The 18,130-nt window shown below is 39.5% G+C and overlaps 1 protein-coding gene across 1 annotated transcript; it reads right to left on the bottom strand.

Annotated features, from left to right (window-relative positions):
• Positions 1 to 11,265: 11,265 nt before the first annotated feature.
• LOC150035855 (uncharacterized) lies at positions 11,266 to 12,503 on the bottom strand. Its single transcript, XM_090313976.1, has 3 exons — positions 12,359 to 12,503; positions 11,935 to 11,998; positions 11,266 to 11,845 (listed from the first exon to the last, which is right to left on the bottom strand). The coding sequence occupies exons 1-3, from the start codon at positions 12,501 to 12,503 to the stop codon at positions 11,266 to 11,268; spliced, it is 789 nt and encodes a 262-aa protein (XP_090170102.1).
• Between the last annotated feature and the right edge of the window lie 5,627 nt (positions 12,504 to 18,130).

The following is an 18,130-nucleotide window of genomic DNA, read 5'->3' as shown; positions in this document are numbered from 1 at the left end:
ATACGTTCATTTCCAAATTAATTTAGAAGCCCACATACTTTCTGCGATTCTCTACCTCAAGAATATTGAAGTTTCTGTGTGGTGGTATTCAATTGATTGCTGCATTTTTCACAATCAAGTATTCGCTGTGTTCGAGATTCAGAGAGGAATCAATAAGAGATTAGTCTTTAAGGTATGTGACTTTTGAATCTCTTTTTCTGATTGTATTTCTTTACGTAAGTATGCTTAATAGATCTGGTATATTTTGTTTTCCCCTTATATGTTTTCTGTATGTTATGTAAAATTAAAATAAGGACATGATCACTTCCGCAGCAAGTACTTGTGTATCCTTTCAGTTAAGAGTTGTAGAGTTTGTTCGAAGTAAAATGCCTGAATGGATTCTATATAATCTTTGTGTACGTCACTATTGAGGATGTTGTCGATTGTCATCTAGATTAGGCTAAAGTGTAATTATCAATTGTGTGTGTCACTATGAGCGAAAGATAGTTTATCTCATATTTAAGAGAAGTCTAAGTTCCACTATATTGAAGTGATCTCAAACTAAGCTTAGGAGAAGCTTATATGCAAGGGTGAGAGGAGCTCATAATTCTAGGGGAAGTCTAAGAAGAAGATCTCGTACAAAGCTTGAGAGAATCTTTATTGTGGAAGTAAGAGGAGCTCAAACTTAGTAGAGCCTTGGTTGAAACTAAAGGATAAATTGTACATGAGTCGTTGAAGTGGAAGTTTAGCATATAAATATTTTGTTGTAATTGCAAAACTCTATGTGTATATATGTTATATTCATCGAGGTAGAGACAGGGATGAGAAATATTCCTCTTGTTTAGTCAACATGAATTCTTGTCTCTATCGTCGTTCCCATTTAGCCAATAAAGAGAAAATTCTTGTAGTTCTCTCTCCTATTTTCTATCCAATCGAAAATTCCCCATCTCATTCAGGATGGTCCCAGCAGGCTCGAAGCTGCGCGTATATGGACATCTCTAATGTACAATAATAGTAGGGGAATTGGAACGTATGTCAGATTTTAGGGTTTGATTTTGAAAAATGGAAAAATTGGCAAATAATAACCACAAATTTTCAAATCCCTATTTTAACCTTGTCTAGTTCGTAGCTTCTGTTATTGACGAAACTACAAATACATGGTAAGTGTAGAATCATAAACAATGACGAGTTCTATATATAGGGTAATTGCTGATGTCTTAGGTCTCCACTTTCCCTCTAATAGATTCAGTTGAAAAATTAAAAATAACCGTCTTCCTCAAAATAACCACCCTCCCTGATTTTCCTTGTAGTTAAGCTTTTAATGCAGATTTTGTTATTAATTTAGATTCTGTTTAACCACTTTTCATATTAATCTTAGTTGAATTAAATATGTAGATTTTTCTACCAAATCTTAAATATCCATGTATTATCCAATTTTAAATCTATTCAAATGTTTGAATTGTTTTTAATTATTTTATACATATTTCTAATAAATTAATTGGATATTTTTCCATATTTTTTAAGTTATAAATTGTTTTGTATATGCTATTAGATTCAGTTGTACATATTATTTCATATTTAATCACTATGTTAGTTGTTATTTTGATAATACTTGACTTGCCCTTAGTTGGTTCGTATGTCTGAAATATTAAATACAATGTAAGTGTAGAGCTTTATTAATAATCAAGATATAAATACAATGTAAGTGGAGAGCTTGATTAATAATCGATATATAAATACAATGTAAGTGGAGAGCTTGATTAATAATCGATATATAAATACAATGTGATCGGAGAGCTTGATTAATAATCAAATTAATCATATTATAATTTAATATATTCAATTTCAAAACTGAAAAATGACCAACATTCGTAATTTTTGCACTATTTTGGAATTGAAATAAGATTTTGATAGCTACTTCACGAATTGATTAAAATAAACCAATCTCTTCTTCGTTTTTCTCTACTAATTGAATCAAATTAGCTATTTGTTTTGATTTGATGTAACCACTTTTCGAAAATATTCAGAATTAATTAATATTTAATTTGTTTATCACCATTTTGATTTTAATTTATAATACATCATTAGATTTTATTTTATTTTATTCATTTTTTATTATTCCAAATTTGGATTAATTTTTTTTATTTTAATTAGGATTTTATGGAATATTTTATACATATTATCATCTAATAAACGGTATATTTCGTTTAAATTTGATTATTTTTTGTAGTTTTTACCTTTAATTCATTATCATTTTATTATATTATATACTGTAATTGTCAATAAACGAACTCCCTTCCTGATTTTTCTCCCTAAATTATATTTGAATTTATATTTTATTATCAAATTAGATTTTTTATATTTTATTATCAAATTAGATATTATCTAACTACTTAACGGATTTTTTTAATCCGAATGAACAAAAACTTCTGTTTTTTTCTCTCTAATTTATATTTGAATTTATTTTTTATTATCAAATTTGATTTTATCCAACTAACTTTTGATTTGTTTATATGTTTGTTACAAATTCAATTGTATCTAAATATTTTTATTATTATTTTATACATATTGTTATCAAATTAATTTGATTTTTTTCTTTATATTTTCGGTAGTTTCAATTTTTCATATACAAATAAGTAAAAATGGTTTGTTGAACCTAAGCAAAAACATACAAATGAGAATTAAATTTTAAATGTTTGAAACATGTGGGTGTTTATATATATATATTTCAGTTTAATATTAATATTATTATCACTATTCTTATTCTTCTTCTTATTATTATTTATTAAAAGAAGATAACAAAAAAACCTTAAATCTCATATTTTTCATCTTCTCACTTAACCGACCCCAAAATCTTATTTTCTCCTTTGCAATTTCATGTGTTGGATCATTGGTTCAGCAACTCTTTTTTAAATTCCATCATGTTGGCTAACTTTTAATGACCACCTTTACCAGATTGCTGACCTTTTTTCACTTGCACACATATTTTCTACTTTTGTTTCTATTTTGAACATCATTTTCAACAATGGCCATCTGTAATTAATAGAGAACCAATGAGCAAAATGATCACATGGAATGAAAATGATGAGACTCCCTACAATTGGTTTGGTGTCTAACGTAGTCATACTTCCAATGGTCACATCGTCATATTGTTGCAATTCTTTCACATATTCACTAGCCAACAACAACTTTACTAGTAAAATCAATTTGTCGTTGAACTTGATTTGATGCGATGTGGTTCGATCTCTAATACTTGATCCTCTAAGAAAAAATCCTCCCAATAGTGTCTCTATTTATAGGGCTTCATGGGCTTGGGCTTGGTTAGCCCATGGGTTTGGGCTTGGTTGGTCTATGGGCATGTCTTTCCTGATTTGACATTTGGTCAAATTCAACCTATTTTTGGGCTTAGTTGGACTTTAACTCAAATAATAATATCAATTTGGGCCAAATTAATCTTATCTAATTCAACGGTCATGATAAACCACGTGCCGTCACCAAAATTTGTCTTCAACTTCAATTTGGGAAATATGTCAACTTCTAATTTGGACCTAAATTTAATGACTTTAAAATTTCATCATTAATTTAGTAAATGACGTGAAAACTTGTGATTGATCCAAAATTTAAATTCAACAAATGCCCCTTTCGAGATTTATGCACATATATGGCTGGATGAATGTCGAAAATATATATATATATATATATATATATATATATATATATAAAGTTAGAAACAAAATCCAAATATATCTGTTCTTGAATTTGATCTCAATTGATGTATCAGTCAAACTATGAGTTTAGTACATAAGTTTAACTTGAGTTTGGGATCAAATTTGAGATACGACCAAATTTACGAACAAATTTTTTGAGCTTTGTCTCAATTTAATTTGATTTGGATTTAAGATAAAATTTTGGATACGCCTAAATTTCAATAAAAGATCAATTGAGATTTTTTTCTTATCCATAATTTATTTTGATTGAAGATAAAAACTCGAATAACTTGAATTTGGAATAAAATTTGGAATATGGCCAAATTTTAACATGGGATGAATTTTAGATCTTTTCCCTAACTTGATTTGGAAATAGAGATAAGAACATAAATTTAGATGAAATTGATATAAAATTTGGAAGATGCCCAAATTTTAATTTCAAATTTTATTCTTAATAATTTGGCTTGAGGATTTGGAATATGCCCAAATTTTAATTTGACTTAATAATTTTGCTTGAGGATAAAAGTATGATTTGGTGATTTAGATGGGATAAAATTTGGGGAAAGAATATGCCCAAATTTTAATTTGAAATTTTATCCTTAATAATTTGGTTTGAGCATAAAAGTCTCATAATTTAGATTTGGGATAAAATTTGGAATATGCCCAAATTTTAATTTGACTTAATAATTTGGGATAAAAGTATGATTTGGTGATTTAGGTAGGATAAAATTTGGAATATGCCAAAATTTTAATTTGAGATTTTATTCTTAATAATTTGGTTTGAGCCTAAAAGTCTCATAACTTACATTTGAGATAAAATTTGGAATATGCCCAAATTTTAGTTTGAGATTTTATTTGCAATTTAATCTCAATGTTGAACAATTTTGATTTTGAATAAAATCTGGAATATGGTCAGATTTTAATTTATGATTTTATCCACAATTTAATTTTGACTTTGAATAAAATTTGGAATATGTCAAAATTTTAGTTGAAGATAAATTTGAGGACAAAGTCTAATAAGATTAAATTAAATAGAAAATTTGTTTAATTTAATTTGAAATTAGGATAGAATCAAATTAGAAAATTTGATAAAAAAAAAATCAAATATTTTAAATCAAATATTTTATTTGATTTGGATTTCCTAATTTGTTATGGAACCAAGTAACCTCTATAAATAGGACCACAAACCCCTCCATTATCTTCATCCCCTCCTCTTCTTCCAATATTTCCTTTCTCTTTTTTTCCTCTTTTCTTCCCACATTTTCTTCCTAGTTAATCAAAGGTAGGAAAGAAAACTTTCTTTTTTTTTAAGAAAATTTCTTTCCCTTTTTTTTATAACTTGCCCCCTTACTTTTTCTTTTTTCTTTTTTCTTTTTTTTTTTTTTTTTTTTGCATAGGTTTACTAACTTATCCCCCTTAATCTTTTGTAAGAGTTAAAGCGTAACTCAAGGGAGTTCAACCGCTTTTTTTTGCTAGCCCACCCGCCAATAATCTCAAATGGTGGGTTTCTCCTCTCATAATCTTGGTTTTGTAATAACAATTCTTTTTTTTTTCCTCTATTTTTTTGTTGCAGAAATATTCGGCTGCGTGACCAAATTTTTGGTGCACATAAGGATGACCTTGGTATGGTCTATCTACTGTATGCCTATTCGTGCTTCCTGATCGTCATGGGGGACCCGTAAAGGTTTATGACCCCCTCAATCGCAGTGCCGTTTGTGCATCCTGATCGTCATAGGAAAGGCCCTACAAGGCTTACAACTCTCCCATGCTTTCACCCTAGGAGGATCCCGATAAGGTCTACTTTGTAGCATCGTTCGCATATCCTGATCCTCATGGGAGGGGCTCTGCAAGGCTTACAACTCTCTCATGCTTTCATCCTAGGGAGGATTCCCATAAGGTCTACCTTGTAGTTTGCATATCCTGATCGTCATGGGAGAAGTCCTGCAAGGCTTACAACTCTCACATGCTTTCACCCTAGGGAGGATCCTGATAAAGTCTACCTTGTAGCACTGTTCGCATATCCTAATCATCATGGGAGGGGCTCTGCAAGGCTTACAACTCTCTCATGCTTTCACCCTAGGGAGGATCTTGATAAGGTCTACCTTGTAGCACCGTTCGCATATCCTGGTCGTCATGGGAGGGCCCCTGCAAGGTTTACAACTCTCCCATGCTTTCACCCTAGGGAGGATCCCTGATAAGACCTGTCTTGTAGCACCATTCGTATATTCTGATTGTCATGGAAGGGGCCCTGCAAAGCTTACAACTCTCCCATGCTTTCACTCTAGGGAGGATCCCGATAAGGTCTACCTTGTAGCACCGTTCGCATATCCTGATCGTTATGGGAGGGTCCTGCAAGGCTTACAACTCTTTCATGCTTTCATCTTAGGGAGGATCCTGATAAGGTCTTCCTTGTAGTACCGTCCGCATATCCTGATCTTCATGGGAGCGGCTCTGCAAGGCTTACAACTCTCGCATGCTTTCACTCTAGGGAGGATCCTGATAAGGTCTACCTTATAGCACCGTTCGCATATCCTGATCATCATGGGAGGGGCCCTACAAGGCTTACAACTCTCCCATGGTTTCACCCTAGGGAGGATCTCGATAAGGTCTATCTTGTATCACCGTTTGCATATCCTGATCGTCATAGGAGGGGCCCTACAAGGCTTACAACTCTCCTATGCTTTCACCCTAGGGAGGATCCCGATAAGGTATACCTTGCAGCACTATTCGCATATCTTGATCGTCATGGGAGCATCTCGATCGCCCTAGGAATAATCTGATTTTTTTGCTTTGTTTTTTTTTTTGGAACCCTATGGTTAAAGCTCATTCCCCTGTGACCTTTTTTTTTTTTTTGCGGAACAATGGTTTACTTCACTGAGCACGTCTCATCTGATGAGAGGCACCTCGTGATTCTTAAAAATCGGAGTCAGCCCATGAAGGATGGACTCAGCCTTCCTGTGGCAAAATTGTTAGTCGGTCCTTTCGCTGATCGCTGGTCGAGTTTAAATGACAACCTGATCCTTTCCAAATTATCGACGGAAGTACCCATGATCCGAGGATAGCGTGCATGGATCCTGCGATCTTCTATTCATGAGGAAACCCCTAACCCGGATTGAGTGTTAACTCTCGGACGTCGCACAATTGAGGGTCAAGTCCGTTCGAGCATTGTGACAAGAGTCCCTAGAGAATTCAGCTTCGTTGACTGTTACTGGGAGTGGCTTAAGGTTGTAGTAGGTCAAAATGAGTGATTCCTTCGTGACATTAATTTGCTTGACGCAGTGACGGCCTCCCTGTACACATATCATCGCAACGGTGACATAGTTTGACCTTTCTGTGAAGCCTGGTGCTCTTCAACCAACTCTCTTCATACTACGGTGGGCGAAGCATTAATTTCCTTATGGGACCTCTGGTTGTTCATTAATTGTTCACCGTGACAAAGAGAAGTACTTGCCGAAAACGTGCGAACACCTTTTTCGGGTGTATTTTTTTATAGTGTGTTTGTAGAGAGAAAATCACATGACTCCCACGAAACATGATTCCTCAGTGTTTATTAGCACATGGATCTCTTTTTGGTTCCTAGGGGTTCTTAAATATGACAAGCCCGTTACACGGAAGCAAAAGAAAGCCTCTCAATCCCAGTCCACGCAAAATCCTAACGGTACGCAGATCATGTTTCGAGATTGGTCGAGCACGGAGAACATGTTATTCACAGAGCTAAAGGTAGGACACGAGTTGAAGGACAAGACCTATCTGGCTGCCTTTCTATCCTATTGGTTATGTCTTTTTGTATTTCCCCAGAAGGGAGGTTATCTTCGCCCCGGGGTCTTTAGAATGGCTTGCTTGATGGCTCACAGAACTGTTTATAGTCTCGTTATTCCAGTCCTGGCCAATATCTATCATGGCCTAGGGTTGATAGTAGAGGCTTCGAACCCCATCGGGCGTATGGACTTTCACTTCCCCCATGCATTATGTCCATGGTTGGCTGGCTCATTACTTCGACACACATTACCCCGTTCCTGTAAATGTTCAAGGTCTGAAGATGGCCCACTTTTCTGGCGAAGTTGGCTCGATTTACTTCGACGAGTATGAGGCACGAGAATTGATCCATAGTGGCGCAAGTATTCAGTGGCATGCAAGCATTCACAACAAGAGCAGGCATGAACGCCTAACTGATAGTAGAGACCTACCCCTCCCAAAGTCCAGTTATTTTTCTAGCATGCGATCAGGTTACTTATCCTCCCAATGTGGAGATGTCCGAATTATAGAGTCGTATAGTCCCTTTCGCTTTGGTCGACAATTTAGCTTCCATCAGGACATTCCGAATGATATAGGGAGAATATCTCCCGCCCTTACACTGAAAAATGTTTTATATTACTGGAGAGTATGTATGAGACGCAATCCCTCGTCTCAGGTATTCCTGTCGGCCCATACATTGGATCTACACACCCATGTTACCCCGCGATTCAAGGATTGGTGGTTAACGAAGCATGAGAACTACTTCGAAGAGAATCGTCATCTATTAGTGACTAGTGCTATCCCTCCCCCAGTACCACCAACACTACCCAAAGGTAAATGAGCCAACCATGGAGGGAAGCAGCTTTGTCTGACTGAAGGGGCGGCAACGATCGCACAAAAAGACGCTTCCAAATCGATTGAGAAGGACAGTCGAAGTAGTATCGACGACCACTATTGAAAGTGATGCTCCAAAAAACACAGGGCATCAGATGCCAATTTTTTTTAGCGGGCTCAGAATGATTCGGTGGCTCTTAACGATCTCAACTCACTAGTACGTCGTCTTTTTTTTTTTTATTAATTTTATTGTATATATATATATTGCACGGTTTACATTCAGTCTCCCCCTTTTTTGTAGTCACCTCTGAACCTTTCTTTCCAAGGACTTGAAGTATCACGAAGCGAAGAATCTTTAATGGGCCCTTTTGTCGTTGACTCAGTCGTTGAGGGAGTTGGTACCTCTGAAACGCTGCCAGTAGATCTCGTGCCCAAGTTCTGCCAAGCGCGTGCTATCCCTGGAGACATCCCTCGTGTCAATAAGGCAGTGGTTGTCGGGAACATTGAAACGTCAGATTTAGTAGCCAAGGAAACTAGTTGCCCCTTGGCGCCTGTGGTAGGAAGCGTTCTCCAACCCGGAGAAGAGTCGAGGGTCTTGAAAAATCCAAACGACAACGAGCTACCGAGGCGAGCAAATAGGGCACCACCTCCGACCGTTCTCGAGATTTCTGAATTCTGTGCTGCCACTGTGGTTTCCGATGTCCGACGCCACACAGCCTCGGCCATGTGGGAGACTATGCACAAGAAGATCATGCGTACTCCTTTCGAGAAGGTTCTTAGTCTGGAGAAAAAAACGCATGAGATATTTCGAGCCATTTCCGACATTTGTGGTGCCAACCTCCCTCATCTCAAAAAACTTGTAGATGAGTATTTCCGAAACATGGAGAAATATAATCAGTTCCAGTTATCCTATTCCTCTTAGTTGACTTAGACAAGTAAAAAGCAACGTTTAGAAGAGGCCAAGTCTGATCTGGAGAAGATACTGTACGATGAGAGTAGTGCTTTTGCTAAACGAAAGGCGCTCCTTGAATGTGGCTCTCAGGCTTTACAAGAAGAAGAGAAACTGTTAGTCAAGTTGGAGGTCATCAGAGCTGAACGGGCCGAAATATCGCGACTGATTTTCGAGAGAGAAAGCCTTTTGACTCGGTATAAGCTTGAGGCCTCGAAGATGCGAGGGGTGATAAACGAGCTCGAGACCACCCCAATCCTTTTTTACAAGGATGTCAAAGCTTTAGATGCCCTACGTCATGTGTTAAAAGCCATGCAGCAGGAGCTGGGGTGCTACAACTGGGTACCTTGACTTGACATTGTTTTTTTTCTATTGGACTAGGCGTTCCTCAGAAGGCAGTAGCCTTGGAGTTTTTTTTTTTTCACTACTAGAGTCGGCTATTGTAGCACTGAAGTCTCTTATATGAAAGTTTTTCTTTTGTTATTTTCTTCTTTAAATTTTCGCTTCTCCTATTTGCTTATCTCTCATTGAACTCATGTACATGCACACACACACACACATATATATATTTTATCACGTGACTGAACTTAAATTCTTTTAAGTTGCCTACATACCCTTTATAATGATAGGGATCAAGTCATAATGTAGTTCGTATAAATTTTTTTTTAATGTACGACTGAACTTAAATTTCTTTAAGTTGCCTACGTACCCTTTATAATGATAGAGATCAAGTCGTAACGTAGTTTGTACAAAGGTTTTTTTTTTTTTTTAACATTTGTTAAGCGTAGAACTTCTTGAGAAATTTGCTATTGATTGGGCCAATTCTTAGCGCATCTTGATCAACTATCTTGTATGCTTCGTTTGTGTAGACTTCTTTGACAACGTAGGGCCCATCCCATTTAGGTGTAAACTTATTCCCCATATGACTTGTCGTGATAATTGGTCTCCTTACGGCGAGCACTAGATCACCGACTTGAAAGGACCAAGGCTTGACATGCTTATCGAAGGCCTTAGACATTCGCGCCTGGTAACATTCCAATGCTTGTTGAGCTTCTAATTGTTTTTCATTCAGTGCTTCTAACTCTTAGAGCCGCAGTTTGGCGTTGTCCTCTATAGTGAGCCCTTCTTGCACCGCCATTCTTAGCGATGGAATTTCTCTTTCCAAAGGAAGGATAACTTCTACCCTATAAACGAGAAAGTACGAGGTGACTCCTGTAGGGGTATGGTGAGTGGTGTGATAAGCCCACAACGCTTCACCGATCTTCTCCTGCCAATCTTTCTTCGACTTGGAAACAATTTTCTTCAATAGATTGTACAATGTCTTGTTAAATGCCTCAGCTAACCCATTTGCAGCGGCGTTATACATGGATGACTTGTACTGCTTGAATTTGAATTTTTCACACAACCTGTCCATCAAACTGTTGGCGAATTGTCTGCAGTTATCTGTCACGATCCGATGGGGAATACCGTACCGATGAATGATATGAGTGGGGATAAAATCCACCACGTTTTCTTTCTTAGCTTCCCTTAGCACGACAGCCTCAGCCCATCTTGAGAAGTAGTCAGTGGCTGCGAGGATGTAGAAGTGCCCTGCTGATGACTTAGGTGTTATAGGGTCGACCAGATCAAACCCCCATGCTTCGAAAGGCCACGAGGATATGGTCGGATGTAGAGGCTTGGGCAGTTGATGAATGAAATTCGCGTGATATTGACAGGCTTCACATTTCTTTGCATAATTCATTGAATCCTGGATCATTCCCGGCCAATAGTAACCCATTCTTTTCAGTTGAAATTGTAGCTTTGGTCCAGCTTGATGCGCACCACATATACTTGAGTGTGCTTCCTTCAAAGCCTTCATTGACTCTTCTTTACCGAGGCATCGAAGGAAAAATCCTCCAAAGGATCGACGGTATAGGACGCCTTTGTAGTAAATGAAATGCGCGGTCCTCCTACGAACCTCGGTTTTATGACGGGGGTCATTCAGGAGCCTTCCATGCTCAAGGTAATTTATGATGGGATGCCGCCAGTCTTCCTCGTCAGTTAGGTAGACTGATATCACATTCATTTTTCCATATGTAGTCCCAACCAGAGGTACAACCCATCTCCGCCAAAGCAATATATTAAGGGGCACATTATCCAGGTTAAGACAGTGGCTAAGTTTGCCAAGGCATCCGCTTTCTTGTTCTCTGTCCTCGAGACATGTTTCAATGCCACGCTTTTGAACTTCTCCATCAACTGGCGAACGTAAGTGAAGTAGGGTTTCAAGTCGTCATGCTTCACCTCGCACTGGCATAAGAGTTGATTGATTATCAACTTTGAGTCACCGAAGATTTCTATACAAGCTACTCCAATCTCTAAGGCCATTTGGAGACCAATTATCAAGGCTTGGTATTTAGTGATGTTGTTTGAGCATAACTCGGCAAGTGCGAAGCTATAAGGCAGCATGTGCTTTTCTAGCGAAATGAGGACGATACCTGCCCCCGTACCACTTTTTCGTGCCGCACCGTCAAAGAACATGACCCATAACCCTGAGGTTTCTGTGAAGAGAACATCATCATCGGGTAAGTATTCACTTAACTCCCAATCCGATGGAATTGGGTGATCTGCCAGGAAGTCAGCCAATGCATGCCCTTTAACTGCCCTTTGCGGTACATAAACAATGTTGACTGTTGAAGCATGATTGCCCACTTGGCTAAACATCCTGAGATGATCGGCCTAGACAAGACGTACTTGATGGGATCGACTTTCGCAATTAAGTGGACTGTAAAGGCCTGCATGTAGTGCCTCAACTTATCTATGCCGAAAAAGAGTACAAAGCACGTCTTCTCTATAGGGGAATAATTGTTCTCGGCTCTATCCAGGGTTCTACTTAAATAATAGAGAGCGCGTTCTTTTCCCTTTTCTCTTTCTTGTGCCAATAATGCCCCCAATCATCTCTTTTGCGCTACAATATACAGTATCAACAGTTTGCCCACTACTGGGGCTCCTAAGACAGAAGGGCTAATCATGTACCTCTTTATGCTATTGAAAGCATTCTGGCAGGCCTCATCCCATTCGAATTTCTCTCATTTTCTTATCAGTCTTTGAAAGGGTTGACACCGCCCTGCCAGGTTAAAAATAAACCTCCGGATGTAGGCTAGACGTCCCTACAAACTTCTCAACTCATGTAGATTTCTTGGCCTTGGCATATTCTGGATGGCATCGATCTTAGATTGGTCTATCTCTATCCCTTGATGTCTCATAACGAAGCCCATAAACTTTCCTGAAGTTACGCCGAACGCGCATTTGAGGGGGTTCATCTTTATCTAGTACTTTCGCAGTCGATCAAACATGGTTCTTAGATATTTTAAATGGTCATGTCGTCACTTGGTCTTGACCACAAGGTCATCCACATAGCACTCCACGTGTTTGTGCAACATATTGTCAAACACCTCTGCATGGCACGTTGATAAGTAGTGCTGGCGTTCTTCAACCCGAAGGGCATTTCCTTGTAACAATATATCATTTTTGGGGTTCGAAATGCCACAATTTTCTTGTCTGTGAGGGCCATTCATATCTGGTTATACCCGGAAGATCCATCCATGAAGGATAAGGCCTCATGTTTTGTTGTCGCATCGAGCATGATCTCTGTGATGGGCAATGGAAAATCGTCTTTTGGGCATGCGCTATTTAGGTCGCGAAAGTCTACGCAAGCACGAAGTTGTCCATTCTTTTTTCTAATCGGGATAATGTTGGCTATCCATGTTGGATATTTAACTTCGCGAATGAACCCGACCTCAATCAACTTATTGACCTCAACCTCAATCTGGGGGATAAGTTCTGGCTAAAAGCATCGTTGAGCCTGCTTAACGGGTCGACACCCCTGTTTGATCACGAGATGGTGGACTGCTACTTTTGGATCTAGTCCTGACATCTCTTTGTATGACCAAGCGAAAACATCCTTGTATTCGGTGAGCAGACTCATGTACTCGTCCTTTTCCTCTTCCGAGAGGGACGCACTAATGAAAGTCGGATGCAGTTCTTCTACAGTGCCCAGATTTACCTCTTTTAGCTCGTCCACCGTGGATTGGCCACCTTCCTCTAGATCTTACGGAGTGTCCTCCACTTTCTCTTCGGTCATACCCTCTTCGGATTCTTCGGTGATTGGATGTGGTGGCACGAAGTTTCGCCTTCCTCCTGCTCTAAATTTCCATTATGAGGATTGGTGAAAACGATGTCGTGCCTCTTTACTTTAAGCGTGCCCTTACTTGTGCTTAGAGTAATGAAGGTATTTCTCTTCATGCGTGAGGTGACGGTACTACGAATTTTTCCATCACTTCTTGCCTCTCCTGATGGCTTCTAGTCCGATGACGCTTCAGCGTTTTTAAGGTCGATTTGTCACTAGATGGATGCTCGAGGTATCGGCCCCCTCTTTCTTATGGTCATTTCGAGGGCGTCAACACAAGCTTTTCCCTTTTCCTTTGTCTTACTAGGGACATATTGATCGAGGGATCTTCAGCCCTCTCGTGCTTCAGGCGATCAAAAACAGGAACGTAGGGTTTTCCTTCGTTCTCTGTCGGAACTGCACCTAATCTCCCGAAGGCCGACGGTCGCTCTACCACCGGCGATTAACAGATGATTTCCTCATTTCCTTCATTTGGCAGAGTCAACCTTCGAAAAACTGAACGTCAAGTAACTCTAGGAATAGTATGTGGGCTTTCTCTTTCTACTTCTGTCATGCTTAACCTCTCGAAGACCAAGGTGCGTGCGGCAGACGGTCTAATACGGTCGAAGGCTGAGGCTCTTTTATCTTTGCCCTCATTTTCTCTTGTATCATCGATTTCTTCTGCAGTGATATGATTGCTATTGGCCACTTTCCCCTTCACCTTTCTAATTATGTGGACTGGCTCTGACGGCTCATATCCGAGTCCCGCCCTCGACGTGGGTATAGTGTGTCCTTCTTGCAAAAGCTTCTTTTGGGTTGGCGAGAGTCGGGATTGCTCATAAATCTTCAAACTCTTGAACTCAGTGTGAGTTGTGAAGTCGTAGCCCGCCTTCGCCAATAGCTTGTGAGCCTTGGGATCGAATTTGTCTTTAGTTCGCCTCTCGGGTAGCTTTAACCCTGTAACTTCTGCCTCCGGCTTGTGGACTTCCTGCTTCGTTATCGACGTGAGAGGTGTGACGAAACTCTCCTTTAAAATTTCTGTCTCCGACCTACAAACCTTTTGAGCATTTTGTAAAAGGTGACTCACCCTTTTTTCGTCTAAAAAAAGGGACATAGCATAGAATCAAAGTTTTTTAGGCTTTTTCGCCCCTCACCATGGGTGTTTCTCCAACACCGAGGGATATTCTACTCTCTTTAGGGTTGGAGGCTTGTACCTTGTTACCCGCCCTTTTCTCTGTGTCTATTGGCGACCTCGACCGGGATCCACTTGATTTCTTTGCCAGCAAGTTCTCTGCCAGCATAGTCTTACCAAAATTCTCACTCTTTAGGTAAAACTTTGCATCTGCGAAGTGAGACTCGGCCTCGAAAAATGAATTAGAATCTGCTTCAATCTTCTTAATCCCTTCTTGGTAAAACTTGAAACACTGATGTAGTGTTGATGTAATCACACCATCCCCATGAATCCAAGGGCGTCCAAATAGCAGCTTGTAGGTGGTCTTTGAGTCTATCACATGAAACAACGCGTCGGCCTTCAGATCGCCAATGAGGAGCTCTGAGCGTATCATGCCTATCGCCCTTTGGCTGCCTTGATTGAAACCCTGAATTACTAATTTGTTGTATCATAGCTCTTCTATGAGTATGCCCAATTGTTTCATAGTCGTCTTAGGCATTATATTGATGTTGGATCCGTTGTCGATGAGGATTCGACCCACTCTCTGTTCTCGAATGTATCTAGAGACATACAAAGGCTTATTATGCAATTTGGATCCTAGTAACAGATCTTTGTCTGATAAGCCTATGGATGTGCAACACGAGGCATAAGCATGTGTTGCAGAGGTCGATGCACCAGAGGCGTTGGATTCTCACAGTGCCTCAATGAGGATCGTCTTAGCTTCTCGCGGAAGTGAAAGTAGGTCATTTATGTTGAATGATAACGAACCCTTTGGTTCTCTTGTCGACTTTAATGGGCTTGGAATGGTATCTTCGTCCTCCCTGATACTGACAACATGACATGTAGCAACCTCTGGTGTCTCCTCTGAACCCCAATTGCAGAAGTTCTTCGGGAGGAAATCTGCTAACATCATCTATTGTCTGGGATGAGGAACATCCTCATCTCTCTCGTCAACAGCTTTTGGCCTCCAAGCCTTCTTTCTACCCTTCTTTTTTTGTGTCTTGCTCCCTCTCTTATAGCTTCTATGAGAGCGTAGCTCTTTTTAGGTAGAGTTCAGTCTTTCCTTCTTATGGTGCGCCACAAGAATCCTACCTTCGTTATCATCATCGTCAATGCGCTCTCCTTCGTTTTAAGGATTTGTAGCTTGAACCTCCTACTGAAACCATACTACCATAGGTTCGAAGGTCCCAAACTGGACCGAGCTCTCCCTTTCTTCATAATATATGATTGGTGTCGCCACACTTGGAGCTACCGTCACCGCAGCATGATTCGTTTAGACCACCTCGTCTACATCCAGCTCTGTTTTCCTCTCACGGGCCAATTTGAGGATCAATTCCTTCAATACAAAACATTTTTCAACTGGGTGGCTAACAACCCTGTGATACTTGCAGTAGTTGGGATTATCCACTTTGCCAGCCTGTTCCGATCGTTTACATTCTGGTAGCTAGATAAGGTGGTTCTCTAGTAGTTGCTCAAGCACATCCGCAACATCAGAGTGTCGTTTCTTCAGGGTTAGGCAATGTCTTTCGCCTCCTTCATCTTTCTTTTCTATCTTCTTCTCTTTCCCTTTCGAGGAGAACTTCAACGGAGTCGTATTAATAACCATTGATTTTTTTGTGGCATATTTCACAATTTTCTCGGTGCCCTTCATTCTTCTTTTTATCTTTCTTCGGTTCGTGGCTCAGGAAGTCCCTCGTTCCTCTATTGGCGATACTTAGCTCCATGTTGTGGGCACGGGTCGCCAATTCTTTAAAGGTAGGGGGCTTTATTCCCTGCAAGATGTAGAGGAGTTCCTAGTGCATACCCTGTGTGCACATTTCTACAGCAGATAATTCGGTGAGTCGATCTTTGCAATCCAGACTCAGAGCTGTCCATCGATTGATATAGTCGACAACTGGCTCCCCTTTCCGTTGTTTGGCGTTTGTCAACTTCATCATGCTGACGGTACGCCTAGTGTTGTAGAAGCAATTCAAGAATTCTCTTTCAAGTTGCTCCCAACTGTCAATCGCCTCAGGCTCTAAGTCTGTGTACCAGTCAAAAGCGTTTCCTTTGAGGGTTCTAACGAATTGTTTGACTAGTAGATCTCCTCTTGTTCCCCCATTCTCGCGTGCTTCTACGAAGTGGGCGATATGTTGCTTTGGGTTGCCCTTTCTGACGAATTGTTGGAACTTTGGGGGTTGGTACCCTGCAGGCATTCTCAGATTGTCGATCTTCTGGGTGTATGGCTTGGAATACATGAAGGAAGTTTGAGCCAGCCCTCTATATTGAGCCCTTATGAAGGTCATGATCATGTCTTGCAGTTGTTGGACCGACAGAGAGGCCACCGAGTCTGACTGTCGCCTTTGGTTTTCTTGATGACAACCCTGCCTTGTGGGGATTCCGTCATTTACCTCAAGATATTGTGGGCAATGAGGGAGCTCTATTCTTACTCCTACATGACTTCTCTTGAGCGACTGCGGGTGACAGGTCCCATGTATGAGCCATTTGTGGAGGAAGCCTTGGATGCCATCTTCTTAGGTGCCATTTACCTTGTTTGGATGCTGAGAGAGTGATGAGAGGTAGAGATGTCCCACTGGGCGTGCCAATTTGTTCACACGAGGCTTCTAGAGAAACTTGTTTCGTGGAGTTGAACTTGAGTTGGTGTTGATATTGAAGTTGATTTGATGTGATGTGGTTCGATCTCTAATACTTGATCCTCTGATTCTTTCTCAATTGGGTGAATGTGCTTGACTTGAAAAAGAAAAGCACCAAATGTTCTTGAAGTAGAAGTCTTGGAAGAGTATTTGTGTCTTCTAAGAGTGTAGCTTCAGGAGTCTTGGGAGTCTTCTGCTTGTTGATGAATTCTCTAGGCTCTCTGAATGTAGAAAAAATCCTCCCCTGAAATGAGAAGAGTGCCTCTATTTATAGGGCTCTCTGATGGGCTTTATGGGCTTGGGCCTGGTTAGCCTATGGATTTGGGCTTGGTTGGTCCATGGGCATGACCTTTGGGCCCAATTAATTGGATTTAGGCTTGATTTGACGTTTTGGTCAAATTAACCTATTTTTGGGCTTAGTTGGACTTTGACCCAAATAATAATATCAAATTAGGCCAAATTAATCTTATCTGATTCAACGGTCATGATAAACCACGTGGCGTCACCGAAATCTGTCTTCAACTTCAATTTGGGACATATGTCAATTTCTAATTTGGACCCAAATTTAATGACTTTAAAATTTCGCCATTAATTTAGTAAATGACGTAGCAACTTGTGATTGATCCAAAATTTCTCATTCAACAAGGACCATATTGGGTGATTTTTAATTTTGCTTCTAGAATGTTTAGATATTGTGTATTTATTGTTCTAGAATGTCTAGGTAGGATGTATTTGTTGAACTTGTGTTGTTTTCTAAACCGTGTATCTTTGCATTTTCATTTATACTTAATTTTTGTTGTTTTAGGATAGTTTTTTTATTTACTAATTAGTATTTTTTATTATATAAATTTGTTTTGTTATTTTTATAATATTAAATTTTTTGATATTTTTTTAAATAAAATAATTTGTTGTTTCTGTTGAGAGATGGCCACCAGCTCCAGTAGAGACATTTTGGGCTCGGCTCAGGAAGATACGGTC

This window comes from Benincasa hispida, chromosome 5 (assembly GCF_027475165.1).
Source record: "Benincasa hispida cultivar pf3 chromosome 5, pf3_genome.v1.1, whole genome shotgun sequence".
NCBI classification, from domain to species: Eukaryota; Viridiplantae; Streptophyta; class Magnoliopsida; order Cucurbitales; family Cucurbitaceae; genus Benincasa; species Benincasa hispida.
This window is presented reverse-complemented; position numbering and strand designations above follow the sequence as displayed.

Coding starts and splice junctions, on each gene's coding strand:
- LOC150035855 (XM_090313976.1), bottom strand. CDS start 12,503: ATGAACCCCCTCAAATGCGCGTTCGGCGTAACTTCAGGAAAGTTTATG. Junction 11,999..12,358: donor AAATCTACATGAGTTGAGAA/GTTTGTAGGGAC, acceptor TTTTCGGCATAG/ATAAGTTGAGGCACTACATG. Junction 11,846..11,934: donor GCGAAAGTCGATCCCATCAA/GTACGTCTTGTC, acceptor TGTACCGCAAAG/GGCAGTTAAAGGGCATGCAT.